The sequence below is a fragment of the Protopterus annectens genome, chromosome 10.part0, assembly GCF_019279795.1.
Source record: "Protopterus annectens isolate FY-2018-M chromosome 10.part0, PAN1.0, whole genome shotgun sequence".
Lineage (NCBI taxonomy): Eukaryota > Metazoa > Chordata > Ceratodontiformes > Protopteridae > Protopterus > Protopterus annectens.
Genome location: NC_056744.1, coordinates 651,140,628 through 651,165,013, shown reverse-complemented (window position 1 = coordinate 651,165,013; position 24,386 = coordinate 651,140,628). Strand labels below are relative to the sequence as shown.

The 24,386-nt window shown below is 38.1% G+C and overlaps 1 protein-coding gene across 1 annotated transcript in view; it reads right to left on the bottom strand.

Moving 5' to 3' along the window:
• Nucleotides 1-24,386, bottom strand: part of LEXM (lymphocyte expansion molecule) — a 351,176-nt gene that overhangs the window by 169,363 nt on the left and 157,427 nt on the right. Inside the window, exon 4 of the mRNA XM_044085500.1 lies at nt 856-978. Within this exon, the coding sequence (XP_043941435.1) occupies nt 856-978 (123 nt within the window). The remainder of the gene's footprint in view (nt 1-855; nt 979-24,386) is intronic.

Below are 24,386 nucleotides of genomic sequence, written 5' to 3'. Positions count from 1 at the left end.
AACTGAACCATCTGTTAGAATTACACTTTAGGATGTGCTGTAATTTATAATTATAAATACATTGGTTTTATGTGATGTTACATACCCCTGAGATGCGCCTACAAACTTAGATTGCAACACAGCAGTAAATGACTAAAAATGGCGGGCTCTTAGGGAGTTATGATACCTCGCATTCGTCATAGGTAAATAAAGTTATTTTTGTACCATAATACCATGCTACTAATAAACATGGCAACGTAAGTATAAATCCCACTGTCTTAGTTCAGCATGAAATAAACTACAGGATAGAAATTCTGTAAAACAGACACTTCCTTCCCAATGATACTGGTGCACTGGACAAAGGCATAATAGGCTCTTGCTTCAGTGCTCAACAAAATTTTTATTCTTGATGAAAAACTGTTTAATTTGTCTGACATTAACTCAATCCAAGATCAAGAGAAATGAGCATGCTCATGAAGGGACAAGCAAGCATGAAAATGGGTTTTATTAATTTTTCCTTTCCTCAAAGTGGTAACTTAAACTAATAAATCCTGTAGCATGTCTATATTCAGTTTATTATTAATTTTACTAGAATGCATCTTAGCATATGCTACAAAAAACAGAAAAGCAATAAAGAAGTCATTTTAATGCATCCTACATCTGCTGTGTGCCTAAGGCCTGAGACTATTAGTTACACCCAACAGCCGTAGTGTATAACTTTTTACTATTCTGCCATTCTGATGAACGGTGCACAGAAGAAGAAATGAGCACATTCAAACTAAACAGAGCAAAACCCTTTAGCAAAATGTCTCTTTAAAACATTTTAACATCAACAATATTTCCAGACACTAAATATTTGTTTTCTGGTTGACTCACCTTAAACTGTTCTCTAAATCTCTCTTCTCTGGTGTCACAAATACCTCTGACACTTAAAGGTCTCTTCTGTGTGACCTCTATAAAGTCATCTATTTTATAACTTCCAGGGCCAAGTTTTCTTTTCTGATAAAAAAAATGCATATGAAATGTAAATACTTCAAGGCAATGTATTTCTTTTAATGTAACACCTTAGGGTTAAGCATGCTGCTTCAGACAATTTCACATTTTGCCATTCAGTAGTCTACACACTATAGATACACTCATGCTTCTATTCAGCTATATTTTCTTTAATATTCTGGCCCAGCTGAGCTTGTGACTGCTCACGTCTTAAAGAAAAATGAGAAACCATCTTGTGCTGTATACATGGATTAAAATGTTCAACTAGTCAGAACACATTTTCATCACCATGTTTACCAAATATCAAAAAAGACTAGGAGAACTGTGTGTCAATAAACATGTAATATAAAGTGCTGTCATGAAGTATCTGGTGAGGAAGGCATATCATTTTATATGAAGTTTATTAGATATCTGCAAGCAGAAAATCCACTAGCCACTTTAAAGACTTTCACCTTCCAAGTGCTCATTTAAAGTTAGAAATTACCATCTCATTACCACTGACTCGTCTCTCTCTCTCTCTCCCTCCCTCCCCCCTTTTTTTCTCTCTCTTTTTTATTAAATATCTTTTTATTCTTATTCAGCTATCATGAACTGGAATATAAATGTACATCTTTAACTGATAAATGGTATTGTACACAACAATACATACAATATAAAGCACTAGAAGTGAAACTATGTCTCCTCTAGTAAAACCTAAATAAATACATTAACTTAGTTAATTATTCAGTGCTACCAAAAGAAGGTGACCTGTATGTTTGGCTGATGGGAGGGATGGAGGGATATAGTCTTATTATTTCCCCCTATGAGTTACAAGTGGTCAGTGGTCATTGCTGCAGTAGAAATGGATGGGCTGGGAGTTGAAAAAACGGCCAATCTTTCTTGAGTCATTGACAGAAGAGATAAAGAATTTGTATGGTGACATGAGAAAATGTTGCATTAATAAGACCAGCCTCTTGTTATTTGTCAGCAAAGGAGCTAGACAGGGGATATCCATTCTCTCTACTTCAATATGCTCTTTCCATGCAGAGGGTACTCAGAATATTTGGAACTATGAAGCCGATAGGAACTAAACACAGAAGAAGGCACATATAAATAAGTACTTACATTAACAGTACATATATGGAAGAGACATGTATCAGCATTTAATTAAAACATATGGTTACCTTACCTGCCTCAATCCAATTTGTTGGTATGAATTTCCCAGCATTCTCCATTATTGGGCTTAACTCTGCATCTGTCTAGTTTTGCAAAGTGGTTATCCTGGAGTTGTGCCAGATAGTTCAAGGCATATAATTGCTTAAGTCATTATCAGTTCTGCCACTGAAAAATAGCTCCTTGTTGAGACACATGAGATGAGGTAACCAACTAAATTTTCAGAATATAGTGAAGGTCACTGCTCATAAAGCACATGGATTTATAGCAACCATTAGCAAAACTTGGAACACCCAAGTGATGATCAATAACAAATATTGATGTTATAAGAACTGAAAGACTGTTGTTGTAAAAGCTAATATATTAACCTTTCTCTGTCTACTTGAAAGGCAAGTACTCACTCAGCCATACTGCCTAATTTCAGTGAAAAAGATAACAGTATTTAACTGCAACATAGTAGAATACATTCAATTGCCTGCCTTAGATCCTTGTGAAGTGAAAGTATGTCTAAGCAATACACTGAGGACAACCCTAAGCAAATGAACAAACATTGACACATTTTGCCAAGTGTCAGCCTTTCATGTGCTATGATGTAGATATAGCCTTACAAAGCACCTTAGAAACAGCTTTCACCCTCATGGAGTGACTCCTCACTGCCCTTTGCAGAATCTTAGAAGAGCTGGGGTAAAACAAAGAAACCTATACTGCAGCCACTTGGACAGTTATATTTTTCCACTTTTTTTCCTTTCTTGACTTTGATGACTGAAACAAAGGACTTATCTGTTCTCCCAAACAGAGACAAGAGCATTCCTTATGTCTGTCAAAAGCAAGATTTTTTCTCCTTTTAAAAGAAGGATTTGGTCTCAAAAAGAACCTATTGCTATAGAATATCAAATAAGATAATTCATACCATAACATGTAATTCGGAAATCCATTTAGCAGATATGACTGTTATCAGCAAATTAGTCTTCGAGTGTACCTGTTTGATTTCAGTAGATTGTATTTGGTTGAAAAAGTTAAAATGTGAATTTCTGTAAGATAAAATGTATACGATTTCAGTAGACTCTATTTGGCTCAAAGAGTTAAAATGTGAATTTCTGTAAGATAAAGTTTACATCCCAAACTGGTTAGACATATTTTCTTGGTGTCTTTAAATGTAGAATCACTTTCAGAAATATTTTGACATGTAGTAAGTAAGCTAATTGTGTCAGCCAATGTAAGTAAACTGAAAAGACTACCATATGAATCTTTAAGGAGGAATATGCCAAACCCAATTCATGTAAAAAAATGCAGGTAATTCAGGATAGAATAATTAGCAGTTACTAGGTACATGCCCATATTTGTGCCTGTTTACTAAACATAGCTTCCTAGTCTTAGGCTTTCTGGCCTCCTTCATCACTTGCAAAGCCTTGTAGACAAAAGACTATATGCGTGCTAGGCGGGGCAATTATCCATTATATCTGATTTTAAGATGTGGATGCAGGACTCTTTTGCAGATGAGGTTGGAGGTTTGGAGATCATCCTGAGCAAGAATGAAACCTGAGGACTTCCTTGTCAGCTTACAACTATGAGAATAAGCCTTGCGTAGTCCTTTTTTCTTTCAGTAGAACCTTTTGGTAAAGGTGTCCATCTCAGTGGGCACCCGTTGACTGATCTTTCACATTTCTATATATTTTTTCTTTGAAATGCGCAGGAAGAGCCACTTACTCCTACCCAGTTCTTACCCTATGTGCTGCAGCTCTTTTATGCTTTTTGCGAGTTTTTCATAATGAGGAATAAGACAGCAACATTGCCGTTCTTCATATGCTCTTAGATGTGTCAAGCTGCTTCCATAACACAATTTCCCTTGCACCTCATTTACCACCTTAACTGCCACCTTCTGCCCACTTGTACAATTTGTTACAGCTCCACCTCATTTACCACCTTAACTGCCACCTTCTGCCCACTTGTACAATTTGTTACAGCTCCACCTCATTTACCACCTTAACTGCCACCTTCTGCCCACTTGTACAATTTGTTACAGCTCCACCTCATTTACCACCTTAACTGCCACCTTCTGCCCACTTGTACAATTTGTTACAGCTTAGTTATTCAAGGCTTTTGCTGCATTGCAAGGTATTCTGTATATGCAATGCAGGCTGGATGATACTCTGAAGTACTTCTCTATGAATCCCTACCCAGTCCTGCTTTAATAAATGTCATGTCATTTTGTTTCTTACACCTTACCCTTCTTGCCCTTTCATATACGGCCTATTTCTAACTGGTAAGTCACATAGATAGGTAAGCCAGCACCCCCCCCCCAATGTCATGATGTCATAAGAAACTACAGGCATTAATAGAAGCAGAACGTTTCTGTATGTGTGAATGACAGTTCCTTTTATTAAACTGTGATTCCTAACCTGGACTATGCATACCTGTACTATGATTCCTCACTTTAACAGCATTTAATATTTTCTAAAATAAATTAATGAGTAAGTCCATCTACTAAACTGTTTGGTTAGTCTGTGTCAGCGGAACAGATCAAGTCTCATTCATAAGCTGACATTACTGCATAAAGAGAAGGCCTCAGCAGGTGCTAAGTCTGTAAGAAGGAAAAAGGCATCTGTACTGCAAGCTGTCTTGATGGCTCATTGAACAGAATTTGGGAAACTGCATATTCTCTGGGGTAGAAAAGAGGTTCCCTGTTGGACCCCCTACCTTTGGACTATGTAAATGCTCTTGTACTTCAGTGTGCAATCATAAGCTACACAAGTCTTCCTGTTCATGGGGTCTCCTATTACATTTAGTTAGTCTGAAAAATTAATTGCTTGAGGAGTTAGGTTTCTTTGTAAAGTCCACCTCCACATCTTTGCTGCACAGTTAAAGGGACAGTGTTCCTCTCTTTGTCTTTAGAAACAACTAGACTAACTATAGGACTGTTTGTAACAGCAGTGGCCATGGTTGTCGAGAATTGTGAAAGGTCTTCTGATCTGTCCATTCTGCTTAATTTCCTTAGTATTTATGAGCTGAAACCACCAGATGATCCCAGAAAACCTACACTGACAATTACTGATACTGAATTACAGTATGAGACATCTGTGCAATAATATCAGCTTAAGCATGAGACTTGATCTCAGGCATACACAGAAGAAGCCATATATGACTGTGGTGATCCACCATTCCCATCACCTGCATCTTCACCTCCACTGACCAGTACCCATTACCCTGTATAGGTAGGCATTTGTCTACGTCTCCATTGTCACCTGTGTAAATGATAAAAGTTCAAATGATTATAGCTGTGGCCTTCCCCACCCTCCCCACATGTGTGGTGTACATAGAGATGTTGATGCATAGTGTGACTCAACATTGCACTGCCTTGCATAGGTTGTACAGAACAATGCATGCATCATATTGTTCTGTGTGACACTACATTGCCACTGTGTACATTTCAGGGCACATACAGATGAGCTAGATACTGCCAAAAAGTATACACAACATCATCTGAGGGTGTGTGGTATACCCTCTGGCTTTTGCCAGTCATCATCATTGTCATTGCTGAAGTACTATATGGTGGAGACTGCAACAGGCCCTGGTGTTGCAGATGTGATGGGTACTAGTAATGATGACTGGGCTACCAGCTTACTGATGATTACATTATGTAGCATGTAGCATGCTAAAAGAGCTGACAGGCTGTGGCAGGGGCATATTGCAGTACCACCCAGATATGTCTACATGGATGGGCATTTCAGAAGGCCAAACACACACACACACACACACACACACACACACACACACACACACACACACACACACACACACACACACACTACTGCATTTCTTGTTTGGGCATGGGCAGTGTTATATTGATGTTTATCAATGCTTTCTGAGTTCCATTTGGGTATTATCAACCAAGGATCCAGGGGTGTATCCTACATAACATGTATCACAGTAGGGACATCGGGGGGAAACAGGCATGGGAAGTGAGAAGTGTACATATTGTCTGTGATTTTATTTATATGAGTGCATTAGTGTTTCTGCACATACCCACTAGGCGATTCTGTGGAATGTTACTGTGAAGGAAGTGGTAATACAGATAGCTTATATAGTATGTGATGTGCAGATATATAGGTTATGAGTCCCTGTGCATTGCACACTATCTGGATATTGATGGAATAGTAGCCCTTTTCATTTGATTTCACTCTGTCCATTGACACCGGGTGCAGGTTTTATTTCCATATGTGTACAGTCTTTAACTCCAGCACTATGGAGAAGGGGATTATCATAAAATACACAGATGGTCATGTCTCTCTTCATGCAATGCTGCAGAAAAATATGTGCAATCCACATTGTACTTGATAACTGGCCTGATCAATGCTGAGTATAAAGGAGTGATACTTTTTTAGACCTTGATGATATTCCTTTGTAAATTAGCTCAGTGAAATAAAAAATATTTTCTAACAATCATTGGTATATGATAGTCAGAAGAGAGGGAGCTGTCAACCCCAAGTACCTTGGTCCCTAATGTACAGTTGTGTAAGTACACTTACTACAGCAGATGTTCTAACAGAGCATGTCGCAGTAGGCTAAGTTATATGGGTTATATCCTTGCATAAGATATGACCACTGACCAGCTTTAAAACTTTAAGGCACCTTCCATGAGCCCAAATTGCCACTGACTTGAGCACAGCCATATATAAAAAGGAACTATGGGCACCAAAAGCTTCATAACGTTCTTAACAGAGACTATAGCCCTGAAGGAAAAAAGCTGGGAAAGGAGCAATAAAAAACAAAATTTAACTATATTCACAATGATATATATATATATATATATATATATATATATATATATATATATATATATATACATATGTGTGTGTGTGTGTGTGTGGACTGCATTTGGTCTAAATGCTTTTTGTTCCATATTCGTTTAGTCAACTTTACTTGGTTGACTAAACAGAAAGCTGACAGGCATGTGAGATCACACAGTTCCCGTGGATGGGGACAATGCCCTTTCTCCAATATAGTGCAGTCTCAGAGTTAGTATATATAATTAGGGAATATTGGGGTGAAGAGGGCTTGCCTCCTGCAAAAAATTATATATATTTATTTTTATTTAAATACTGCATGCATGGATGTTCTTTTTCAGTGCATGTCTGGTAGCATGTTGACATTCACTTTGTTAGCCTGTAGAAGGTCTGGGTTACCAGATCAACATGAATATACCCATATGTATATATATATATATATATATATATATATATATATATATATATATGGTTCCCCTTCAAAACATCTAAAACACATAACATCGAAACCATAACATCTAAAACCCAAACCATCTAAAACCAATAATATCGAATTTTATAACATCTAAAATGTGCATCATAACATCGAACACTACAAATCACATGAAAATAACATAAATATATATATATATATATATATATATATATATATATATATATATATATATATATATATACATATATATATATATATATATACATATATATATATATATGTATATATATATATATATATATATATACACATATATATATATATATATATATATATATATATATATATATATATATATATATATATATATATATATATATATATATATATATATATATACATGCAGTGGATATAAAATGTGCACACACCCCTGTTAAAATGCCAGGTTTTTGTGATATAAAAAAATGAGACCACAATACATCATTTCAAAACTTTTCCCACCTTTAATGTGACCTATAACCTGTACAATTCAATAAAAAACATACAACACACTGGTTACATAAGTTTGCACACCCTTAAAGTAATACTTTGTTGTGTGTGCACACCCTTAAACTAATACTTTGTTGGAGCACCTTTTGATTTAATTAGAGCATTCAGTCTTCTTGGGTAGGAGTCTATCGACATGGCACATCTTGACTTGGCAATATTTGCCCACTCTTCCTTGCAAAAGCACTCCAAATCTGTTAGATTGCACGGGTATCTCTTGTGCACAGCCCTCTTCGGGTCACCCCACAGATTTTCCAAAACTTTAATTTTCTTCTGGTGAAGTCATTCTTTTGTTGATTTGGATGTATGCTTGGGGTCATTGTTGTGTTGAAAGTTGAAATTCCTCTTCATCTTCAGCTTTCTAGCAGACGCTTGAAGGTTTTGGGCCAAAAATGACTGGTATTTGGATCTGTTCATAACTCCCTCCACCTTGACTAAACCCCCAGTTCCAGCTGAATAAAAGCAACCCCAAAGAATGATACTGCCACCACCATGCTTCACCATGGGGATGGTGTTCTTTTGGTAATGCAAAGTGTTATTTCTGCGCCAAATGTATCTTTTGGAATTGTGGCCAAAAAGTTCAACCTTGGTCTCTTCAAACCATAACAAATTTTCCCACATAGTTTTGGGAGACTTGATGTATTGTTTTGAAAATTTTATCCGGGCCTGGATGTTTTTCAGTGTAAGAAAAGGCTTCTGTCTTGCAACCCTACCCGTAGTCCAGACATATGGAGAATATGGGAGATTGTTGTCACATGTAGTACACAACCAGTACCTGCCAGAAATTCCTGCAGCTCCTTCAGTGTTACTGTAGGTCTCTTGGAAGCCTCCCTGACCAGTTTTCATCTTGTCTTTTCATCAATTTTGGAGGGACGTCCAGTTCTTTGCAAGGTCACTGTTGTCCCATATTTTCTCCACTTTTTGATGACTGTTTTCACTGTGTTCCATGGTATATCCAATTCTGTGGACCTTTTTTTGTACTCTTCTCCTGACTGATACCTTTCAACAATGAGATCCCTTTGTAAGTTCTCTGCGAACCATGGCTTTTGCTGTAGCAGGCAACTGAGTAAATGTCAGTAAAATTCTACTAAGACAGCTGAACTTTATTTGATGGCAGGTGTGCACCCAAGAAGACTGAATGCTTTAATTGAATCAAAAGGTGCTTCAACAAAGTATTAGTTTAAGGGTGTGCACACACAACAAAGTATTAGTTTAAGGGTGTGCACACTTATGGAACCAGTGTATTGTACGCTTTTTATTTTTTATATTTTTTCCCCAACAGATTTGTTTGTTTTTCAATTGAATTGTACAGGTTATAGGTCACATTAAAGGTTGAAAAAGTTTTGAAATTATGTATTATGGTCTCATTTTTTTTGTATGATGCAGTAAAAAATGTCTGCATGTACTCCAGGTACAGGGCCAGATCAAACAAGGAATCAGTGAACAAGCGTCCAGCACCAAGGTGAAGTAAGCACAACAACAAAATAGAAATAAATGTTTAATGGTCCCAAACTGGTTTCGGCAAAACTGCCTTCCTCAGTGGGATATGTAACAAAACTAATGTAATCATGCCAGTTATATAGAACAGTCCCTCCAATGAAAAGTCAACCTTACAGATTATGTCATTTCCTATAGCAAATATTAACATATTTACCTAAAAAATCAAACAAATAATATTCAATACCATCATCTTATAAAATAGAAATCACAAACTCTATAAGTGATCATTGAGCACCAGTGAAAAAAGGCCCCCCAATTTTATAATCCAATATTTTTCTTTTTTATTGAGGATTGAATGCCAACCCTGCCTATTGCTTCTATTACCATGAATCCTATCTATAATCATAAAATAAAACTGTGCAGTACAGTGGATAGTGCAATGTCTATATAATGCATTCGTCAGTCACTTATTACATATATCACTCCAATGCTCTGACATACGAAGACGCAAGGGACATGATGTCTGGCCTATATAGAAAGCCGAGCAGGTACATGTCACTAAATATATTACCCAGTTTGTTCCACAGTTCCCATAGAATCTAGTGTCAAAAACCTGACTCGTGTTCTTACTAGTAAATTGTTTGGACTTGAATATATATTGACATAAGGAACAGTGGCCACAAGGAAAGGTGCCCAGCAATCTAGCCCCAGTAATAGTTATTTGATGATAAACTGCACCTCCTGTACTAGTACGTTTAAAGTGGGAAAAGTGCGATCCCAGTATTTTTCCTCTCCTATATGAAAACTGACAGCTGGAACCAAGAACATGATGCAATTCATCATTGGCCATTAATATATTCCAGTGTTTAGAAATAACCTTCCGAATCAAATTAATGTTCCACCCATATGTAGTTACAAATATAATATTATCAGACTCCATCCTCTGTGTTTTATCTTTATAAACTAAAAATTGCATCCTGTCCAAATCTGAGGCCCAATTACTGGCAGATATAATATCCTGTTGTTTATAACCCCTAACTCTAAATCTATTAATAAGGTCTTGCTGAGATGCAACATAATCCTCTGGTGTAGAACAAATTCTTTTTATACGTAAGAACTGGGATTTTGGGATGTTGGGGATGGTGGCTCGGATGCATACTGGTGGCAAAAAGCAAGTTGTTATACTGGGGATACTTACAAAACACTTGCGTTCTAAGTGTGTTGTCAAAATCTCTAATAACTGTCACATCAAGAAAGTTGATTTGATGGTAATCTGAATTTAATGTGAACTGTATTCCCCATTTATTGTCGTTCAAATACTGTATGAATTCCAGTAAATATTGCCTATCAGCTCGCCACATCAACCAGCACTCATCCAAGTACCTCCTCCAAATATCAAGTTCATTCATATAAATATTATGAGTGGGGTCATATATCAACTGTTCCTCATGATATGCCATGAACAGGTCCACATAGATGGGTGCAAAAGATGCACCCATTGCTGTACCCTGAATTTGCCAGAAACATTCCCCCTGGAAATAAAACACATTTTTGTTAAGTACATGCTCCACCATACATATTAATAATGTATTGAAACCAGCTGGATACAAATTAGCTCGATCCAACCAGTATTGCAAGGCCTGGAGCCCAGTCCAGTGGGGAATGTTAGTGTATACAGCTTTTACGTCAAGCATACATAGAAGCCAATCTGGCTCCAATTGGGTATTCAATAATATTTTAAGCAATTGTGTCACATCCTGTATTCTGGCATGAATCAAGTTTAACAGGGGCTTCAGGTACTAGGTCAGAAATACAGAAAGAGGTTCTGTCAGTGAACCACTACCGGAAACTATTTGTCTGCCAGGGGGTTTTGTCAGGGATTTGTGTATTTTTGTTAATAAGTACAGTATCTGTTTCTGTGGATCTGAAACAGTCAAATGTAATCTCACAGAATCTGAAATAATCCTTTCTTCGACAGCCTTATTTAAGAAAGAGTCAATTTTCCTTTTAAAATTGGGTGTGGGGTCAATAGGCATATACATGTAGTGTGGAGAGTTGGACAACTGTCCATTTCCCTCCCCTAGATAATAATCCGTATTCATAATGACTACCGCCCCTCCCTTATCGGCTGGTAATATCACAATGTTTTTATTATTTTTAAGTTCCTGTATCGCATGTCGTTCCCCAACCTTAAGACTGTGACCAAGTGGGGTATATTGACACAATCCAAAATGAATATCCCTGAGCACAGTCTGTTGGAATATAGACACATGCTTATTCATAGGAGGCATAAAATCAGACTTTAAAAATCTGAAGTCAGTCGATCTTTGAGAGACATCTCTAGAACCAAAAAACAGTCTTAGATTTAGTCTACAACAAAAGTCATGTACATCAGTAACCATACTGGTTTTATCCACAAAAAAGCCCACGACATAATTTAAGCCTTTATTGAGAAGTTGTTTTTGTTCGGAGGTAATTTCAACATTGGAGATGTTTAAAATATTATAATCAGCATCCACTACTGGGACATTAGAGTCCGAAGCAGACCCTCCACTGTGCCTATTTTTGTGTTTTCTCCCACCCCTCCTCCTGCCATGTCTAAAGGGTGGTCTGAACTGCGCTGTTTCTTTGGGTCAGGTGAGTCCTGTATGTTAGCACACTTCGTGTCCTTAGCTGAGGCTCATCGGCAGAAGTACTGCTATATGTGTTCCCTATTTTCTGAGAACAGACCCGGGTCTCTTTCTATTGGCCCCCCCATAGGTTTGTTGGTCTCAGAAAACCTGACAATTTTCGGAGCATCAAAGGGTTTACCCCTTTGATAATCAGTCAAATCCCTGTTGAACTCCGTATTTTCTTTTCTTTAATTTACTTCTGAAAAGTAAATAGCTCCCTTGTGAGCTTATTGAGGCAGATAGAATATTGAGGTTGACCCTCATACATTTTCAGTTCCCCACACAGGTTCTTAACATCTTCAATACTCCCATCTATCTCCCGTTCATAACAGGAACTTAAAATACGAACAAATGACATGGATGCATTCTGTTGAGCAAGACTCCACTCCTGCAACAACAAAGCATCCATCTTGCCCACAAGGAGTTGTATTTTAACCCTAAACCTCTAGGTGTGATATCTTTGCTTTGGTACGCTTTAAAAAGCTTAAAGTGCCAGATATTTGTCCGTAATGTTTTCATACTCTTTCCTAGTTTGTTAAAAACCAGATTGCAGACGTCAACTGGATCAATATTCTGTTCATCAGTATTCTTTACATTTTCATTGGAAATGCCGAAAATCCGTATGTCATTTTTGTCAGCACAAAGGCCTTTCAAAATCACCTTGAGATCCATGACAATAAGCTCACAATCTGTTGGTTTGCAAGCCAGTTACTTAAATGGTACAAATATACTGAACACCCATCCACCAATGCTATACCAGAGGACTGACAGTCTGTTCAAGACTATGTCCCAAGGCTGCTATATTATCTATAAACAAGTAACCAGTATGTGAGAGATATAACCAAATATAACCCTCACTAAACAAATACTTCTAATCTAATACGAAAGTTCAACAGGGATCAAACATTCATCACCAAAAGGGGAGAAATCCAACTACCCCTATGTATTGCTAAGAAAAAGACCAAAGAAAGGGTACATAATATATTAATATGCATACACAACAAATAGTCCAAAATGGACAAAAATCAAGAACAGTTTAGTTCCATTAACAGGCCCCTATCTATGTTGAAGCAATAAACCACTAATTGAAGTACAACTACTAACAAGTAGTCATATATCGAAAGATACCAAAAAAACTCAGCAATAGATCCACAATTGCATAAACAGGGTTCCCCCTTCTTTACAAGTCAAATTATATTGGAAATAAGTAGGCCTATTTTAAATATAATACCATCCAAAATCATCCCAATTATTGAACACATATGGTGAAATGTAACTAAGAGACCAAAGGAGATTGCTAATATTATAACACAGGGACACACAACTGATGTAATTTGGGTTTCTACCCAATAATACCCACTTTAAAGCATCCAAATATATCTAAACAGTAGCACAAACTGGGCTGAAATGACCACCTATGACATCTTAATAGTCCCTCAAACATGTACCCAAAAATAAAACAATTAAATAACAACTGGTATTCATACACATTCATAATTGTTACAACATCAAAATATATAACTTATTACAAAAAAGTCTGAATAATGTTCCATTTCACATATACTATATCCAAAAATAGAAACCTTCAACAGTTCACCAATAATGAGTACAAGATGGTCCAATCATATATCATTCCTATAGAGATGTAGCCACCAAACTGTCCAAATATATGTCCAAAGCACTAAGTTTCTTCATAATGTTCTATGGTGAACACAGTGAAAATTAAAAATGCCGGCGTTCTTACCCGATCTCCAATGCCAACAAAATACTAATCCCAACTGTTCACAGGCCTGACAGGCAAGTTTTACATCCAATACAGTCTCACGAACCAGTATCGAACAATGATAATCCCAAAACAGTACCTGTATTGTTATAAATTGACAACCAAGCCCTATAAAAGGAATACAATACAAGTGAATGGCGAGGCTAGGTTGTAATTCCCCACACCAAACAGATGATATGGAGTCGGGCCTAAAGTAATATATGACAAGCCAAACTTCCACTGCAAACAAAAATTATACAACTATAGTCACCATACTTTCCAAAAATATATGTCCCAAGCACAAAGTTTCTTCATAATATTTTATTGCGACCACAATGAAAACTAAAGATGTCGGCACTGTTACCCAATCTCCAATGCCAGCAAAATACTGATCCCAACTATTCTCAGGCAAAATTTACATCCAATACAGTCCCACGAACCAATACCAAATGATGACAATCCCAAAACAGTACATGTATTGTTGTAAGTTGAAAACCAAGCCCTCGAAAAGGAATACAATACAAGAAAATGGCGAGACTAGGTTGTAATTCGCCACACCAAACACATAATATGAGGTTGCGGCCTAAAGTAATATACGATGAGCCAAGCTTCCACTGCAAACAAAAAAATTACAATGAAAAGCCGAAAGGTAGTCCATCCAATACAAAAGAAGAAAGTAACAGTAGATCCAAATCACCGGGTTCCTCAAGATGCGAAAAAGGTAGGTAAAGCCAGAACAAAAATGAGGCAGTACAATCCACAGCTAAGGACACTAGAGCGTCCTAACACCAATCCAACAGCAGAGCAAGGATCCAATGATGCAGTAAAAAATGTCTGCACGTACAGCAGATGCAGGGCCAGACCAAACCAGGAATCAGTGCACAAGCAGCCAACACCATGGTGAAGTAAGCACAACAACAAAGTAGAAATAAATGTTTAATGGTCCCAAACCGGTTTAGAAAAAACTGCTTTCCTCAGTGGGATATGTAACAAAACTAATGTAATCATGCCAGTTATATAGAACAGTCCCTCCAATGAAAAGTCAACCTTACAGATTATGTCATTTCCTATAGCAAATATTAACATATTTACCTAAAAAATCAAAGAAATAATATTCAATACCATCATCTTATAAAATAGAAATCACAAACTCTATAAGTGATCATTGAGCCCTGGGGAAAAAAGACCCTCCCCCAATTTTATAATCCAATATTTCTCTTTTTTATTGAGGATTGAATGCCCCAAAAACCTGGCATTTTAACAGGGGTGTGTACACTTTTTATATCCATTGTTTGTGTGTGTGTATATATATATATATATATATATATATATATATATATATATATATATATATATATATATATATATAAAATACACACACACACACACACACACACATATATATATATATATATATATATATATATATATATATGTATTATCTGTATACATACATACATATCTACACACACACACACACACACACACACACACACACACACACACACACACACACACACACACACAAACACACACATATGTATATAGATGTACCACAATTAATGCAAACTCCCAATGTTGACTGTAATAATATCGACAGCAAAAGTTCAAAAATAATGTAACCGACACAGTATAGCTGATGCTCAGAGAAACAGTCTCAGCGCGTGCAAAATATCACTTATAAAACAAACACTTTGTTCTTTGGATGGGATCTACCCCACTGGAACCCCCTATGTGGGAGGCTGCACCCACATATGCTGCTAATTATATATACTACCTCCAAGATTGCACACACATGGGGCAATGGTAAACTTCCCAATCCCTATATTAGTGCAGTCTCACACATCTACTGATCAACTACCCAGTTGGCCATATGCAGTTGATTAGAGAGTTATTGACCTAACACACATTCAGTACAATCACTAGATCACTAGAAGCCATACCTATATCTATACCTATCTATATACATATATCTATATATATATATATATATATATATATATATATACATATATATATATATATATATATATATATATATATATGTATATGCATATGTACATGTGCATGTGTGTGTATATATATATATATATATATATATATATATATATATATATATATATATCTTGCCATAGGTTATAAACATATATGGATGAGGAAGAAATATGAACATCCATGAGCCCCTGTAGAATTAATGGTCCTTGCAAACCCTGCTATGGACCTGAAAATGATTCAGTTTGTAATACTTTGTAAAAACATGTACAGAGAACCTATTTGCTGCCTCTAGAATACTTTAGAGTCCACCCATTTCCAAAAAGCCACAGATGAAGCCAAATCCTTGTAGAGTGGGTCCTAATTTTGCCTGGAAATGACTGTTATGGTGAGCATAGCAGAAATAACCACTATTTGACAACCATCTTGAAACTGTCTGCTTTGACACTGTCTGCCTTTTTTTCTTGCTTCCATAGGCAAAAAACAGCTGATTGGTTTTCCTGAAGGATTTTGTTCTGTCCGAGTAGTATCTGAGCTGCCTGTGGATATCCAGAGTATGTAATATTCTCTCTCCTAGGTTCTTTGAAGAATACAGGAAGATTAACAGTCTGGCTTAAAGTAAACTTTAAAACTGTATTAGGAATAAAAGAAGGATTAGTTCCCAAAGAAATCCTTTCTTTATGGAAAATGAGGTAAGGCTGACCCACTGTAAGAGCTTGTAACTCATATTCTCTTCTTGCAGGTGTCAGAACAATGAGTAGCACAGTTTTCCATGTTAAGAAAATCAAATCAGACTAATGAGCTGATTCAAATGGAAGAAGTGTCAATTTTCAAGCACAATATTAAGATCTCAAGGAGGACCCACTAGTTTTCAAGGTAGACAGATGTGTAAACTCCCTTTCAAAAACTGCTGAATGGAGGACAAGAAGAAAACAGGGGAGCTAAGGGCAGACAAGAAAATAAGGATGAAAGTTAAACCCCAACAGTGGAGTAACAGATCAGAGGATAAAAAGTCACAAATAGCCAAGAACCAGAGGAAACGGGGGCTTAAAATGGTCCTGTTTCTTAGAATGGCACCAACCACTGTGGAAGATGGAGGTCTAGACGTAGGGAGAGATTTGAAGGATTGTTAGCATGGGAAGAGGAGGGAACAGAAGAGGCTAAAAATTGTTCTGACCTTTGTAACTGTCCTCAGTTCTGGCAAGCTCCCCCTTTTTGCCTTGAGCCTCCTTGCCACTGCTTTTTGAATGTGTGCTTGTTCGAACTTTGCTGAGACTGCTTACTTTGTTTCCTGGCAAAGGATCCTGAAAATGAATTAAAGTTTTTAACTAAACTTTGAAAAGGAGGGTTGAACAATCTTTGTGGTCCCTTGAATCATTTTCCCTCTCTCATCTATTTTTAAGGACCTCAGCAGCAGCATAGACCCCAGATAATACCTTTGTCCAAGGAAGATTTCAAAATATCAGCTTTAAAATATTTTAGTATTTTTTTTTTTTAAATCTTCTGGTAGTTTCTGAGAATGTTACTAAGCAAAACTTCTCATAATTGAACTAGTAGCAGCAGCTCTAGAAACAGCATCAACAAAATCATAACACTTGAGTGTTTGTTTACCTGAGAAGCGGACACAATTAAGGCATTTAAAGAAGCTTTAACCTCAGAAGAAGGTTAACAATTAACTTTCTTGTGTTCTCAAAAGAAAGCAGCAAAAATGTTAACAGGCGAGTTTAACAGTTAAAAATCCTAAAAGTTAAAGTAGAAGAATAAACTCTTTCCCAAATCTGTCAAAAGCTTTTTATCCTTGTCAGAGGGAATGGGATTAACAGTTACAATATAGTTAGCAGTACAAGGCTTACATAAAGATATCGCTGAAGAATATGCCCTAATCGACTCTCCGGCTGACTCAAGCATCCTCCAAAAGGGTCTCACAGAGATAGATAACTGGTGCCAGAGCCATGGCCTAAAGCTAAATGCCAAAAAATGCATAGTCATCCCCTTTGGGAAAAACAAAGTGCCCTCAAATTACCACATAGTTGGTAATTCATTAAGCAAGAAAGAAGTAATTAGGGATTTGGGGACCCAAGTAGATAGTAATCTCTCCTTTGACAATCACATTGCCAAAGTGGTTAGGAAGACCTTCTATATATCCCACCTTATCACGAAAGGTTTCACATCTAGATCAAGAGAGGTCATTGTGCCCCTCTACTCATCACTCATCAGGCCCATAATTGAATACAATGCCCCATTTGGGATGTACCTTACTCGACACCTGCAGCAACTGGAAAGACCCCAAATGTACCTCACCAAGAGGATCAAGGGACTCAAACAGATGCCCTATGCAGTTCGGATAAAGAAACTCCAGCTCTACTCAGTTGCTTACTGCCTACTCAGAGGCGATCTGTGCCTGACGTATAAAGCCATGTCCAACCCAGAATTAATGGACATGCCCCACCTCAGGAAATCCAAATCCCTCAGAGCTACATGCTCCAGGGACTTAAACCTCAGCACAGAAATAAATAGGACATGCTGGAGGGACAGATTCATATCCCAGAGGCTCCCTTCACTCTGGAACAAAATCCCAGTCCAAGTTAGGCAGAGCCCCTCACTGACCCTCTTCAAGAGAAATCTTGATGAGTGGATGGGAGATCTTAAGTTTACCCTGGGATCTCTTCTGGGTCCCTGCCAGACAGAGGTACAATAAACTAACCGTAAAAGGGCTATTCTTCTGTGACCTACTATTCAAAGGCACAGTCTACTAATTTAAAAGGGTGGTGAAAGCTAAACACACTCTGGCTAGGCTTATAAATGCCCTAGGGCAGATAGCCTAGTATCAACCTATGAACCTATGAACCTATGAAATGGCCTTAGACAACAGGAAGTCATGTGTGAGGGACTTTACACAACTTGTCAAGACTTTTTTAGGGGGGCTGACTATCAGGCATAATGCAAGCTGTTAAGAAAACATCCTTAAGTGAAGGGAACACAGAAGGAACAGCTACAAGTTTAGGAAAATCAATCTGCAATAAATCATACTACTTTTGCTGGGAGATAGGTCTTTCATTCTGTTCCCACTGAAATAAATCTTTTATTTTATTAACTGCGACAGAAAAAAGATAATACTTCTAGATGGAAATCTAAAGAAAAACTTTCCTCAGAACAGAATCAGAATCTTCAACTTGCGGAGAAGTACCTGAAGATTCATACTCACCGTCCCCTCCCTATTTATCAGACTGTAATTCACTATCAGACTGTTGAGGGAACTCTTTATTTTTCTATCTGAATGTAATGAGGAAAGCACAGCTTTATAAGTTGCACTTCGTGTAACAGTAAATTGAAGTAATCATGGCTGCAGTAGCCTTTAGCTGTATGTGTTATATCCTGCTAAACCAGGATATAACGACTGGCCAGTTTTCCAAAGTCTCTGACTCCTGTCCACACATGCATCCTGGCTGCTGTAGCTTGAGCTCCAAAACAAGAAAACAGCATCCCGGGCACAAAAAATGGTCAGGACAGAGCCTGCTAACCTGAAAAAAATGAAAAGTTAGGAACACATAACTTCAATGAAAAACATAAGTACAAACAGGAAAAAAGGGGGGATAGAGGGAGGGTGAGACTATTACAGCAGTGATTAGTTCGATCATCTACTGTTACAATTGCAAATTTCACAACTGTACTATGTTCAGCATTCTCATTGCTGCAGTAGTCTGTAGCTTTTCAGGCAGCTTACCATAGCAGGAAGAATGATTAGGATTCAGAAGTCCCTGGAGAATGGTCCTAGCAAAGACTGCTCTGGAGAAAGAATCCAGTCTGTAGTGCTTTGTAAAAGTATGCACAGGGGACCAAGTAGCTGCCTCTACAATGCCTCTAGAATGCACTCTTTTCCTGCGTGCTACTGAAGAAGACAAGGCTCTAATAGAATATGCTTTGATCTTGCAGGAAAATGGAATAATAAAAAGCAATAGCAAGGGACAAGCACCTGGAAATAATCTGTTTCCACACACGTTGTCCTTTCTTTGTGTCATCATAGGAGATAAACAGCTGTTTAAACAATTGAGAAGGAGGAGAAATGACAGGATTCAGAAAGGACTTACCTTATATAGGCCAAGTGACAGAAAACTTCTCAGACTGTCAATGCAAGCCAGTATGTACTTCAGCATATGAGCCCAGTGATTAAAAATTCTGAAGGCCAGAAGAGAAGAAAAAACATCTCTTCCCAAACCAGTTAAAAGCTTTACCACCCTTGTCATAAGGAGAAGGATTAGCATTGACCACAAACTTGTAAGCAGCTGGGAAGAAATAGAAATAGCTGTTTGGCCAGACCTAAGATGAGAAAAATAAATACTTGTTAGACTGAGGAACTTTATAAAGTCTGTCTGCTTTTTGTGGACTGAAGATTGACTATCAGGATTATTGCGGGTTAAGTCAAAAGCATCCTCCAAGGCTGGCACAATAGGAGGAACAGGACTACCGTTTGGCATATACACTTGTAACTTGTCGTACCTCCTTAAAGAAGAGGGCACATCCATCTGTTCCCACTGACATAAATTACTCATTTTAGACATAATCACAGCAAAGAAAATTCCTTTCCTTTATAGGAAAAATGGAGGAATCACTCTCATCAGATTCAGATTCAAGGACATGGGCAGAAAACACAGAAGAAGCCCCATCCTTATTCTTGTCAGACTCATCTGATAAAGGATCCTCAGGTATTGTGGAGTTACATTTTTAGTCAAATCTCTGTGCTGTTTCACTGGGTTCAAAATCTGAAATAAGCCTTTAGTCAAAGTAATTACCTCATCCTTATCTACAGAAGTATTGTTTTCAGAAGCATTATGTATATTTTTTGTTTCTTTACCATAGGGACATCAGTAGATGGAGACTGAATTAAGGATTGCACTTTAACCCAGGAAACATGTCTCTTACCTCAGCCAACCCAGGAAGAACTTCCCAGTGAAACTCTCAAGCCCAAAGCATGTTGTTCTTCCATGCCCAGAATGGACACTGGAATACCCATAAAGGACGTGGCTTACCCTTCAGTCCGTGGTTGAGGTAGAATCTACACCAGATGCTACCAAGGAAACCAGTGAGTTGTTTGAAGAACATGTTGTGGGCACAGATTCACCCACCAGATGCTGAAGCACCGGCTGTGCCTGTTGTATCAGCAAGGACTCCCTACAGACTTTCTTTTTCTTAGGTGCAGCAGGAGAAGGAACCAAAGGACTGATAACTGTCTCTAAGCTCCTGTCTAGAGAGAGAGAGAGAGAGAGAGAGAGAGACCTGATCGCGAGTAGGTGCAGCTGGAAGGAATCGATCAGAAGGTAAGTTGTCACTAAACTGTTCACAAGCACTATACACATCTACAGTTCCCCACACCACAGAAGGTAAGTTGTCACTAAACTGTTCACAAGCACTATACACATCTACAGTTCCCCACACCACAGAAGGTAAGTTGTCACTAAACTGTTCACAAGCACTATACACATCTACAGTTCCCCACACCACAGAAGGTAAGTTGTCACTAAACTGTTCACAAGCACTATACACATCTACAGTTCCCCACACCACAGAAGGTAAGTTGTCACTAAACTGTTCACAAGCACTATACACATCTACAGTTCCCCACACCAGTCCCAATAAATCTCATATGTGAATACATAAACAGTACAGATTCCTACCAAAATAGCCAAGAATACATTTTACCCTGGTAAGCACAGCTTGAAGGACCTGGTCAGAAAGTAAGTTGTCATGAAGTTAATACAAGCATTAACATGGTTGCTTTCCCAAAAAAGAAAGTACAGTTGTATATTGCATAAGTAAACTTACCATAACAGTACACGCTAAAATGATCACAGCTGCAGTTTGCCAAGGATATAACAGCCACCCAGCTTCCAAACATCAGAGAAACTTCCACTCAGCCAAACTGTCAAGCAGATGGAGCTGACTACAAGACATGTTTGGGTGCCAACCCCTTCAGCTCTTTCCTGCCAACACAGAAAGGGTGGCTGAGCCCTGAAAGGACAGTGGTAGGAACAACTAAAGAAATGACTGTCCACACCCTGTCATAAAAACATATAAACAAATTGGGAGATGGAGGGAGATAGTGGTTACTGCAGCAGTGATAACATCTACTGTTACAGTATGTTTACTCACACGGCTGTACTATGTTCGTCATATTGATCACTGCTGCAGTAGCCTTAGCTATACAGGTATATTACCCTCATTTAGTACATTTAGCAGGTGGAAGGAGGGGAGTCCAGGTTCCTCTGGAGAAGGGTCCAAGCAAAGCTTAATCTGGACCTACAGAAGGAATCAAGCATGTAGTCATTTGTAATACTATGTACAGAGGAGCAAGTGTCAGCTTCTTGAATACTTCTAGAATCCAAACCTTTCAAAAAGCCATAGATGAAGCCAATACCCAGGTAGAGTGGACCTTGATCCTCCCTGGAATAGGTTTGTCATGGCAAGTATAACAAAACGTAACAGCCTTAGACAACCATTTGGAAATGGTCTGGCACAGGTTGCCCCTTCTTCTTACCTTCACAAGAAATTACTTGAACCATAGACATGAAAGATTTAGTTCTATCAAGATAGTACTTAAGTTGTCTGTGGACATCTAAGGTATAGAGTATCCTTTCTCCCACATATTTAGGTTCAGGAAAGAAAATGGGGAGATGGATAGTGTGGCATAAAGTAAACTCAGATACCACTTTAGGTATAAAAGAAAGATTAGTTCTCAAAGAAACTCTATTCCCTATGGAAAATGATGTAAGGCTGACTCACCATAAGAGCTTGCAACTCAGATACTCTTCTTGCAGAGGTCAGAGCAAACAACCTCAAGTCAGCCAGATTAGCTGGTTCAAATGGAGCCAAGTGTTTGCTTCTCTAACACAAAATTAAGATCCCAAGGAGGGGCCACCAGTTTACTTGGAGGTCTCTTATACAAAACCCCTTTCAAGAACATTTTGACATGAGACTGCTTTGAAAGATGAGGATCCATGGGCAGACATGCCGAAATGGCCAATAAATGAACCTTGGTAGAGGAATGAGAAAGGCCATAGGATAATAACTCACACAAAGATTGTAAAACCAAATGACAACTAGCCCAGAATGGGTGCTTATTATGTTGTTGGCACCAACCAGAAAACCTTTTCAATTTGCTAATATATGATTTTCTAGTGGCAGGCTATCTTGCCTCCATTATTACCTGCTGTACATCCTCAGAAAAAAGTGCCTAAAAGGAATTAAGACCCAGTCACTCAGACAGCCAATTAAAGATGATTGATGATGGGATGTCTCAAGCACCCTGTTCTTGTGAGAGTACATTCTGCAAGGAAGCTTGTGGTAATTGCCCTTGGCCATTTCCAAAAGAAGGGAGAACCATAGCTGCCACGGCCAGAAGGGAGTCACTACAATGAACTTTGAGGATTCCTTCTCAATCTTCAGATGCACTCTGGATATTAGCAGAAAGGGTGGAAAGGCATACAGGACCATTACTGTCAAAGAAAAGGTATATGTTTTCCAGGGTGTCTTGCATGGAGTCAAGGAACAGAATTTTGCCAGTTTATTGTTTAGACAGGAGGCAAAGAGATCTACTTGAGAACCTCCCCACAGATGGCTCAAATCTTGGAAGACCCCTGAACCAGTTTCAGTTTATGAGGGTCTGCACTGGTCCTGCTAAACTTGTCTGCCACAATTTTGCTCTGATGGAATGTAGGATGTATGTATAGTGAGACTGTGCTGTGGCACTCTGTCCCAAGCTAACATGGCTAGTCTGAAAAGGGCATACAACCTGGTTCCCCCTTGCTTGCTGATGTATCACATGATTGTGGTATTGTCTGTAACCACTTGAAGAAGTTCTGGGGACCAAAGATAGTTCAGAGGGTTGACTGCCTTGAGCAGGGAAAGCATCTCCTTCATATTTATGTGCTTGCATCTGGTTTGATGTCCCACACCCCTGCATTTTTATCCTTTCTGAAACTGCTCCCCATGCAAAATCTGAACCATCTGTGGTGACTGACTGTTTTGGAGGAGGAAAGAAGAAGGGGAGAGCTGGATTTAAGGATATCTGCTGTCTCCACAAAAATATTTCACTTTTGACAAACCCCAGTACTGTGATCTGAAAAAATAAAGGGTGTTGATACTGGGACCAACAAGATTTCAGATACCAGTGTATCTTTCTCATGTGGAGTCTTGCTGAGGGTATCATGAGAATCACAGATGCCACAAGACACAAAATCTTGTGGTATTCCCTCACAATGACTAAAGTCTGAGTGGAAACCTTAGAAATAGATGTAAATATAGATCTATTTTTCCTGTGGAAGAAAAGCTATTTGAACTGAGATGTCTAGTTGACATCCCAGGAACAAATCCTGTATGAGGGACTCAAGAAAAGTTTTTGAATGTTCTTTTGGAATCCCAGCTTGTGTAAGAGATCTCTCACCCAAGAAAGTGATTCATGACATTTTGAAAAGCACTCTGCAAAGGTAAGCAAGTCATCTATATATGGAAAAATGTGGATACCCTGTATCCTGCAATGATCTATAATAGGAGCTAGACACTTTGTGAACCACTTGGTGCAGTAGGTAGTCCAAAGGGTAAGGGAGAGAATTGATAATGTGATTCAGGGACCCAAA